Here is a 10,772-nt window from a genome sequence, read left to right on the forward strand (position 1 = left end):
GGGTGGGTGAGGACAAGGGCCAGCAAGGAACAGCCCTGGGCTGAAAGTCTTTTGTAGGGCTGGACTCATGCACACAGAGGTGCTGCAGGTAGCTGGAGAAGAACAGGGCGCTGAGCAGTCTGGATTTGGGCAGGACATAAAGAAAGGCCCTTCAAAACCCCTTAAGGGCTCAAGTCTGATATCTTCCCCCATTTTACACCAGCGTAACCATCCCAGCTTCCTAAAAACAGGCCTGCTGGCCCGCCCAGAGCCCACCCATCTCAGACTGAGCTCTGCACCTCTGCAAAATCCCATTAAAAGAGTCTGAGTCCTGCTGGCCCTGCACAAAGCCGGCAGGAAACAGGAAAGACGGGAAGCTCATCAAGGAGGTTGTTCCTGCACTGTGCCAACTCCTACAGCTCCCAGGTCCATGCTGGTTTACAGATGGGCCCTAACGGTGCCGAAATGTAGCACGGCTTTCCATCCCATGCAGCAGTCCAAGTCTGCGCTCCAGCCCATTGCTGTACCCTGGGAAATCAGACACCGAACTGATCTCTGTGGCACATCGGTGCAGATCCATAGCTGTGGCAGCTCAAGGAGCTGGTAGCCATTTCTCCCCATTCAGGAGTGATGGGGGTTCCCAGTGTCCCCTTCCCTTTAGGGTGCCAAGTTGAATGGTAAACGGGTGCCAGGCTGGACAGTTGCCTGCTGTGTGAAGTGGCAGGGGACATTAGGCAACAGCTTCCAGTAGCCACAGGGGAGTCTGAAATAACACAGTGCGCCTTCCCATTTCCATCTCTGCTCCTTCCCAATATGGCACCCAAGCAGTCTGCTCTGCCTGGGGCTGTGGGAGCTGGGACGAGCTGCTGGGGAGTTGGGGCCCTTTGCAAAGCTGGTCCAGGCTGGCACTGCAGCGTGGCAGAGCTGGGTTGCGCTGTGCCAAGGATGAGAGCCTGCTAGCTACAAAAGCAGTCTATTCCCAGTGCAAGTGAACTGGGAGAGCCCAGCTTGCTGCTACTGGCACAGCTAGGACAAGTGGGGAAATTTCTGTTGCTGGGAGAAACCATCCCTAGGAAATCTCTCTTGAAGGCAGGCAAGAGGGCCAGGATATGTTTGATGCCCTGGCATCTGCTGCCTTGGCCATTTGCCATGCCCAGGACTGGCTCTGCTTCTTTGACTGCGGGAGGAGAGAGATGCTGGTCCAGCTGCTAGCACAGGGACATGGTGGAGAGAGAAGCTCTGGGAGTCATGGCCCTTGAAGCTAATCTGCTCTTTTTGGGTCCAAATCACTCCTGTTGGCCTTGGCAGGAGGCTGTGTCCTGTGCCCAAAACAAGGGAATGTGTCTGAACCAGAGCAGGGGCTGACTCATCTCTACCAGTTCCCCCAGAGCAACACCAGTGCTAGAAGACAGACAGGGTCCCAGGAGTGCAGTGCTTGGCCTTGTTCAGGTCAGGCAGCTGGGGGAAAGCTGGCTGTAAAAGCAGCGCAAGTCAACCCAACCCAGAGGGTCTCCTGGGCTACAAATGCAGGCTGCTTCTTTCATGGGTGTCATTCATTTTGCACCATGGTTTGGAGAGTACACAGAGGATGAAGGCTATGTGTGGCTGCAGATGTCTGCACAAAGGAAGGGAGGCACCATCCAGAGAGGGCAGTCCCAGTTCAGCCCAGAGGTCTGCCTGGTCAGGGACCAGCGACCAGCACTAATTCCTCTTGCTGGACTGTAAAGCAGAGCAGGAACACCTTGGTTCATGCTCCATGCTCCCAGGTCAGCCTCAGCAAACCCAGCCAGCAGCACCAGGGTTGAAGCCGGGGGGGGGGGGAGGCATATTAATTCAACATGAAACAAAATGTCCTTTTGGAGATTTCTGGAGACCTTTGTGCAGTGCTTTGGTCCTTGTCCCCACAAGCTTTTGACTTTTCTCAGCTGGAAATTGAGATGGGAGAGAGCCCCTGATACCCCTTTTCTGGGTGGTAGCAGAGCCCCTTCCTTGCACATCCTGCTCTGCTCCTGCCAGCTGGGAGATAGATGAAGAGGCCTGTCCTTTGGGGTCACAGGGGCTTGCAGCAGCTTTTCCCAGTGTGGGCATCAGCCAGCTCACAGGGACAGGCTGGAGGAGTCGAGGAGACCAACCATCCCAGTGGGACAGGCGCATCCCCCATGGGGCCAGCAGGTCCAATGACCCTGGGATGGAGACAGGGGTCCCTGCAGGCTCAGCCAGGGACCTGCACGCCCCGACCGAGGCAGCGATTTGTTACTGCTTCCCCGAGCTGCAGAGCTATCCCGGGAGGCTGCTGGCTACCAGCAGAGCTGCCCCGACGGCCGGTGGAGCTGGCCGGGATCGGAGGGAGGGTCTGAGCAAGTACCGGTGCCGGAGAGCCCCGAAGGGGCCATGGAAGGCAGAAAGGACCCCCGGGGGCACCTCAACATCCCCCACTCCCTGCTGGAGCCGGGGGCAAATCCGCCCTTAAGGGAACCCTTTCCAGCTCCCCGGACTCTGCAGCCGTTTCTTACCCGACGGGGCGGGAAGCCGCGCTAGGGCGAAGGGCTTTGGCACCGCGACTGCTGGGGGGCTTAGCCCTCCGGCATGGGGGTCAAGCCGCGGGGTGGACAGCCGGGAGCCCCCACTGCCGCGCCACGGGGCTTGTGGCTGGGGAGGAGGGAGAGGACGGGCAGGGTCGGGGGCTCCGGAGGGGCGGTGATTTGGGGAGAAAACGCGCCGGGGGTCGTGGGCGGCCGGGGGGCGGCCGGAGCGGGGTACTCGGGGGGCACCGTGGACGTCTGGCCAGCCCCGGGCAGAGCGGAGCATCCCCGGTCCCGGCCTCCCCCCCCGGTCCCGGGCAGAGACCCACCCCCGGCGGCGTGGGGCGAGGGGGGCGCCCCCGCCTTGACGTCAGGAGAAGGGTTTATAAAGGCGGCGGGTGGCGAGGAGATCCCCAACGCCGGAGCCGAGCCGCAGCGGAGCCGCCAGCGCCTCCCCGCCGCCGCCTCTCCGCGCCCGACCCGCCGGCGAGATGCTGTCGTGCCGCCTCCAGTGCGCCCTGGCCCTGCTCTCCATCGCCCTGGCCCTCGGCACCGTCTCGGCCGCCCCCTCGGACCCGCGGCTCCGGCAGTTCCTGCAGAAGTCCCTGGCTGCTGCCGCCGGGAAGCAGGTGAGAGCCCCGCGACGGGGCGGCCACCCCGGGCACCCCTCGGGCACCCCGTTGGGCACCCCGACGCCCCTGCTTCAGAACCCGCTTCTCTGCTGCAGACCCCCGCTTCTCCGCCGGAGACACCCCCACCCCTACCCACCCCCCAGTTCCCCGCTGCAGACCCTCCGTTTCCCCGCCAGAGCCCCTGGCACCCCCATTGCAGACCCCCGGCTTCACTGCTGCACAGCCCTGCAGTTCCCCACTGGACACCCCAGTACCCTCAGTGCAGATCTCCAGTTCCTCCCCGGACCTCCCCAATGACCCCATTTCAGAACCCCAGTTGCTTGCTGCAGATCCCGGTTCCCCGGCAGATCCCCTGGTTCCCTGCCGGGGCTGAGCCAGTGACAGCCTGGGCAGCTGGGGGCGGGAAGGGGAGACCCCCCCCCAGCCCAGCCCAGCTGGGTGCTGGTGGGGGATGAGGAGCAGCTGCTGCAGGGGCAGAGGGCAGAGCCCCTGGTGAAGCTCTCCAGGGCTTCTCCGGGGCGCTGAATCAAGGCAGCTGCCTCAGTGCAGCAGGAGGATGTCTTTAGCCATGCGAGGGGACAGCCAGGGCTTGGAGGGGCAAGAGGAAAAATAACCCCCAGTTAGAAGGTTCCCCGACTCAGCTTCCCCTGCAAGCTCCCCCAAAGACCTTTTCCGTGTCACTTTAGCAGCATCCTCGCGGCATCCTCGCTGAGTCCAGCACAGCGTGCTGGACCAGTGGGAAGGGAAGGGAAGGGAAGGGAAGGGAAGGGAAGGGAAGGGAAGGGAAGGGAAGGGAAGGGAAGGGAAGGGAAGGGAAGGGAAGGGAAGGGAAGGGAAGGGAAGGGAAGGGAAGGGAAGGGAAGGGAAGGGAAGGGAAGGGAAGGGAAGGGAAGGGAAGGGAAGGGAAGGGAAGGGAAGGGAAGGGAAGGGAAGGGAAGGTGGGGTGGTGCTCGCATGACCTCATTCCCTGCCACAGCCAGGACAGCAGTCTCTTCCCCACATCAGGTAGATGTCAGTGCCCTTCTGCTCCGCTTTATTTCGTAGGCGCAGCTGCTGCGTAGCAGCTGTTGGGCTGGGCTCTTCGGAAAGCTGGGGCTCCCCTTCTCCTCCAGAGTCGAGCATGTCTCTAATCTGGGCACAGAGGTGTCTTAGAGGGAGAGAGTGGTGAGCCCCCAAAAACCATAGAGTAATTGTGGTCTCTCTCTCTCTTTCTCTCTCTTCTGCCCCAAGGAACTGGCCAAGTACTTTTTGGCAGAACTGCTCTCAGAGCCAAGCCAGACAGAAAATGAAGCCCTGGAGTCTGAGGACTTGTCCCGAGGGGCTGAGCAGGATGAAGTGAGACTGGAGCTGGAGCGCTCAGCTAACTCAAACCCTGCTCTGGCGCCCCGGGAACGCAAAGCGGGCTGCAAGAACTTCTTCTGGAAAACTTTCACATCCTGTTAGCTTTTGAAACCCACCTGTCCTCCCCATCCATCCCTGCCTTCTTCCTAGCCCCCTGCCCTGAGCAGAACCTTCACCACAAGAGGCGAAGACTGTAAATACTCAATCCACGGTTATGGTGAAATTAAAACAAACAAGGAAAATTTGAGTTTGATTTCCAGTTGTTTTAATAAAACTTTCTGTTCCAATTGTACACGATTTGCTTGAGTTGTGATTTCTCACTAGTTCTTTAATGACATGCACTCTGCAACTCTTTCAGATGTACTATTTTTAATTCTTTGTTGCAATAAAGTTTATGTTTCAAATGGTGATGCTGAGACTTGGTGGTCAATGAGAAAACCTAAGTCGCTTCTCAGGCTGCTTGTCTTCGAAATGCCTCCCGTCTCAGGGCAGCAACAGCAAACAGCATCCACATGCACGCATATGCACACGCACACAGTATCTCTTAAAGTGAATATTTTTGCTGTGGTCTTTCTAAGGGACCTAGAGACACAGTGGTATTTTAGATATCAAATCCCTGTAATTGTGGCTGAGTCAAATCCACAGCGCTGGCACTTCAGTCAGTCTAGCGGATTTACACCCATCACGAGACATCACTATAAATCACAGCTGTGTATTCCAAGTGATGGGGATCATAAAAGTGGTTCACAGTACAAGTTAACCCCACACATACCTCATTCTCTCCTCAGCCACAAACACTAAACGGTTTCCTTACCTGGCATATTTTATGCCTTGCAACATCCCCGACAAACACTGCTTCTGGGATTCCTTCGAAAGTTTTCCTTTGTTCTGCTGTGCAGGGGGAGGTTTCGCATCCCTGTAAAGCTGAGATATTAACGCCATGCCGTCCGCCCCTCTCCATCTAATAAACTGGTTACAGCAGTTTTTCTACCCACTACACCATCATTAAAGGCAATATTAAAAGGTTCATTAGGGTAGCAGATAGCATCGGGAAAAAGACATGCTTCTCTCAATGGAAGAGAAATTCTTCGTGCTTTTGCAGAGTCTCTTCCCTTTCTGGCCATGCTGGTTTGTGACATGCAATCATGGGTGAGTTGGAGCTGTAGAGCATGCATCCTGCATGGGACAGGCGTCACCTTGATGAGAAATTCATCATTCAGGACTAAAGGTGATAAATATTTCGTAGCCATCGCATGTGAAGGAAAGGTGAAAAATGGGGGATCCTAGAGATGTTCATGGGCGGAGGGCTGAGCATGACCCCGATGGAGGTGGATTCCCCGGCTGAGGGCATGTTAAGTCCCCTCTGGTCTGTGCTGAGCGTAGCTCTCTGTGGAGCATCGTTCTTGATGGCTTGTGGGCCATTGCCTTTATTCTTGGTCTGCGCCTCCTTTCCCTCTGGGCAGGGCTCTGATTTGAGTTGCAGGCAGGTGAATCCCTTGTCATTGGGAAGGAACTATAGCAGTGCCAATGTGAAATCCCAGCCCTGCCATGCTCACTCACCGCAGGGCTCGGCTGAGCTGCTCCACAGCCGACTGGCAACAGGCGAGGGTAGCGGGGGATGTGTGCGGGGAGGGGAGCTGCTGGCATCGGTCCCTGCGAGCCCAGAGGCAGGACTGGATGCCGCCCTCCTTCCCTGGAGCAGGGCAGCCGCGGCTGCTGCCTGTGCTGCAGGCAGGGGTAAGGGCTGCCTGCTCCCTGCCTGGCTGCTGCCGGGGAAGCTGGATCCTGCACCTGCTGGAGAAGCCTTGCCGTGACATGATCCTGCGTCTCCCCAGCTCCTGGGAGCCTCCTCTCCTCCTCCCTTGTAAGAGGGATAGGTTTTGTGGTGTGACCTGGGGAAACGCACGGCCCTCGGCCTCCACTGCCCTGCATGCAGCGCAGTGGGGTTAAGGGCTCTGCCCTCTTTACCAGAGCTGTGCGCACTGCAGACTGGGCAGGGAACGGTGATCCTCCCAGTGCTTTGGGGGGACAGGGCGAGAGCCCTGGCACACAGGGCACCCTTTATAGCCCCCTGGATTTCTGTGGCTGGTGCAGCTGTGGAGGGTGCAGGATTAACTCACCCCTGGGAGAGGGAAGGGCTGGCACTGTTGTGGGGGAAGCCTCCAAAAAGACATTTGTGAAGCACAGGTAATGTAGATCGTTTCTCAGCCCTAAAAGCAGACAGGGTGAGAATAGGACCCTGTTTGAAGTGTGGAGACAGACTCTCTGAAGAGAGAGCAATGGTCCTAGCTCACATCTGATTCCTTTGCTGCTGTGCATCGTCAAGGCAGCAGATTTTAGGGGATTCAATAAAGCAGAGACCTCCCCATCCCTGGCTGCTAAGTCCTGTCTTGACTGAGGTTCCACTTAGCTTTCAAAAAGCAGCTAGTTCTTCAGTGCTGAGACAGCCTCAAGAGAGCAGCTACAGGAACAGAAAGGGGGTGGAGGTGCCAGGGGCTTGACTATTCTTATGCACCGAGCCCATCTTTCATGGGATATAAATAGACCACTACTCGCCCAAGGTTTTTCCTCTTGGTCCCTATGCTCAGCCAGTGCTTCTGAAGGGAGTTTAATCCTGCCAATTGCTGGAGTGAAACCCATCACAAACAGGGATGTGGATGATCCTCAAGCGCAAGCAGGAATTAAAGACAGAGTGATTCACATGCTACACCAGCCTGTTTCAGCAGTACAGCTGGCGTCACGGCACGGCAGCTTCTGCGAAGCTTAATGAAGCTATACTGGTGGAGGCATGTGCGAATGTCCTCAGTTCAGAGGCAGAAAGACAAACCTGCTCCTTCCGTCAACTCAGGAGCTCCTGGAGTTTGGGGAGACAGCTCCCAGGGCATTAAATACAGTATCACCACACGTAATTGCACTGCGGCAGCGCCAGCAATCCCAGGTGCTGGGAGCCATACAAACACAATGCAAGACACGGTCTTGCCCTGCTGAGCTAAAAAGACTAGAAAGACAAAGAAAGATTTATTGCTTCTCTTTGATAGGTGGGAATTACGGGGTAAAGAGATTAAATGGCTATATTTAATCCCTGGCCACACAGCCAAGGAAGAGTGTCCTGGGCTGGGAAGACTCTTGCTGGGCAAGGCTGAATCTGGGATGAGCACATGGGTATGGTCAGCTCCCATGGGCCAGAACTGCTGAAGGAGGGAGCAGTTTTTGAGAGAGGTTTTCAAGCGATGTTCTCTGCAGCTCAGACCCGAGGCTCCATGGAGGAGCAGCCTCAGCACGGGCCTGGGGGAGGTTAGGGGCTGTGATGATCCACACACAGCTGATTCATCTCCCCTCTTGCACTCGGTGTCACTGGCAGACCCAGAGCAATCCCCATTCCAGCAGGTACCTTCAACCCGGTGATTCATCTGAGGCAGCGCAGGGACATGTCCATGAGAAACCACATAAAAGGGCTTGAAACTGCTGTCTGAAGAGTTGCTTTTAATGAAAACCAGAAAAGGTTGTATAAGGCCTGGAAACACACATTCCCCCCCGGAAAGTCAGTGATGAGCTTCTCAGCCATCCCCAGCAGCAAACTCTCCGACTAACGATGCCAGGGAGGGTCATTCACTCTAGCAAGCAGGCCACGATTTTTTTTTGTGTACAGCCCAAATTGGTAAAAAAGGCAAGTATTCCTTGGCCCATAAGGCTTGTTGGTGACATCTTGAAGCGATCCTAGCTGTGGTGCAGAGGAAATACTTGTGGGATCCAGATTTCATAGCCTGGGTCCACTCTGGCACTATCTTACTCCTTTTGGCTCCGCAGAAAAGACCAAGAGCCTGGACCCATGGGCACAACTACCCTTCACTCAGAACAGCCGTAAGATGCTCTGCGCTGCCTTTGCATTTACTCTGCCTCTGTGGCTCCTAGCAATCATTACACCATCGCTCTGATCCGCAGCCACTGGGAGCATCTTGGATTCTCAGGTCTCTGCTCTCACCACAGGAATCTTCTTCCTTTTCATCCTGCCCAACTCCCAGCACCTCTGGGGAGCGCTGGAGCAACCTCCAGTCCCCGTATGGGTCATCACCAGGCATTTGGAAAGAAGCACTCACTGCTGCAACCGAGTCCTAACTCTCTGAAAGCAAAGCAGCAGGATGTTTATTGACCAGGGTGAGAAAAGCTATACCTAGGCAATAAAAGTTATTATGATAAAGGAACAGACTGTACTCTCTGCTCTCTGAACACCTTCTGACTCTTTGACAGCTTCTCACCAGAATAATGCAATAAAACTCACTTACACTGAGCATTTTCTTCTCCTTTTTTTTATTAGGGAATTATTTGATACTTTTTGTCAACATCTAATTGCACTTCCGAGAATAACTGTTTGGCCAGATGCTGTGAGTACCTCAGAAGACTTTTTGGATCTCAGTCTTAGGAGACTTACCCCATAAACAACTTGTAGAACACCAGAAAAATTAACAAGGTCACAAAAAAATCATGAAGTTCAGTTTTTCTCATACGTATAATACAAACACCAGTTTGTGCCATGAACTAGTATTTCCAACAACATCTGACAAAGAAACCCACCTGGTCATTCAATTAACAAAATGAATTTAATGAAGGTCCCCAGTATTTCCTACAGAGACATTCCCTGAGAAAGCATAAAATGATGCACTGAAATTCACACTTTGCTCATCACCTGGGTTGGCTGCTGGACCGGAGGGAGAGGCACTTGGTCCCGCACACAATGCCAGAGCATCCCTCCTGATGCTCTCCGCTGCCTCCCCCTCCGTGCAGCTGGCTCTTGCAGCCGGCAGCCTGCTGTGCTCCATGGTGTGGAGGGAGGAATCGCTCCTGGCCTCCAGCCCTGGCAAAGCATTCCCAGGAGGTGAGCCGGGAGACGCTCCTGGGACCTCCCTTGCTTGTCCCTCAACGCTTGTTAGGAGATTCCCTCGGGCACAGAGCAGGAGTCAGTGAATCCCTCCCGGCCCGGCAATAAGCCCGGTGCTGCTGTGCCCCGAGGTAGAGCATTTGCTCCCTTACACAGCCCTGTGTTCTGCCTTCAAGGAGAATCTCTCCTTTTGCTCAGGACTGAGGTTTAAGGAAGAAAAAGGACCCCCCTGGAAATTGGCTGTCACATTTGCAAGGCTCTTTTGTAAATCTTTGCTGCCGCCTCTTTTCTTCCCTATTTTACTTCTTGTGCTTGTCAGGGTTTGTGATTCTTCCCAGAGGCTCAAATACAATATTTCTTTCCCTGTGTCTCTGCTCCCCACACCAACCTGTTCCCCAAAGGGTGCAATGTGGGGGGACATTGCTCAGCACAAGCCCAGGAATGGGGTGCACTGCAGCCAGCAGAGAGAGCCAAAGAGCACAGATTGTCCTATTTATAGTCTGTATCTGTAAAAGCAGATGCTTAGGATGGGTGTCCTCTATGCCAGGGGCTGTCTGAGCTCTGGCTACGACCTCACCACAGGGAGATGGGCTGGAGACAGGGGTCCTGCAAAGAGGGGCTTTCCATGGAGCAGGACTTTTGGGGGCCAGAGCTGTGTGAGGATGCAGGCAGTGCTGCTGCACTGACAAAGATTTTTCCCCTGAACTAAGTGCCTGCTTTTCCTTTCTAAAGGGCATTTCTCATGTCAGAGTTGCCGATTTTTAACGGGTTAGAAGAAAGTTAAATAACATGAAAGTAAGAAGTGAACTGTTCTATCTAGGGTTAAATGCAGTGGGGTTTGTTCTAATGGCAACCTGTAAGAAATTGCTTCCATGCAAATCTTCTTCCCCTGGCATTTTTTGTTGTTCAGCATCCAAAACAACTCCTTATTCACTCAGCTCTTCTGAAACTTGACAGTCTAAGCAGCAACGGCAGGGGAAGAGGGAGGAAGGGCTATGTCCAGTTAAAGGCTCAGAGGACCAGGTGGCTCGTGGTAGTGGCACTTTGGCACAATGTGTGGCAGTCACTGTTTCCCAGACATGAGAGTTCCAGGCTGCAGGAGACTGCATCTTCCATGGCTTGAATAAACAGTCCCCGGAGGCAATGGGGGCTGCAGGTGATGTCACCTGTGCTGACATCTTCTCCTCCCAGCTGCAAGAAGTGGTCCTGGACTTTGGAGGCTCAGACCCCGCTGTGGGAAGAGCGGTAGCTGCTTGTGGCAATGGGACACCACCACACCAGTGTGGCTCCCCACGGGCTGTCCTCCCAGCAGACCTGGGGTCACACCAACCTCACAATGGCCAGTGTTCTCTGGGAATGTTCCATGGGCTCTATACACCCTGTCAGGAGGGGCCTAAAGTTGCTGCCCTAACATCTCCATCC

General features: G+C 55.2%; 1 protein-coding gene across 1 annotated transcript; it reads left to right on the plus strand.

The window, feature by feature from the left end:
* Positions 1 to 2,946: 2,946 nt before the first annotated feature.
* Positions 2,947 to 4,882, plus strand: SST (somatostatin). Its single transcript, XM_076340638.1, has 2 exons — positions 2,947 to 3,130; positions 4,364 to 4,882. Exons 1-2 carry the CDS (start codon positions 2,993 to 2,995, stop codon positions 4,574 to 4,576), a joined length of 351 nt encoding a protein of 116 aa, XP_076196753.1. The 5' UTR covers positions 2,947 to 2,992; the 3' UTR covers positions 4,577 to 4,882.
* Positions 4,883 to 10,772: the final 5,890 nt, after the last annotated feature.

The sequence above is a fragment of the Aptenodytes patagonicus genome, chromosome 6, assembly GCF_965638725.1.
Source record: "Aptenodytes patagonicus chromosome 6, bAptPat1.pri.cur, whole genome shotgun sequence".
In the NCBI taxonomy this organism is placed as follows: domain Eukaryota; kingdom Metazoa; phylum Chordata; class Aves; order Sphenisciformes; family Spheniscidae; genus Aptenodytes; species Aptenodytes patagonicus.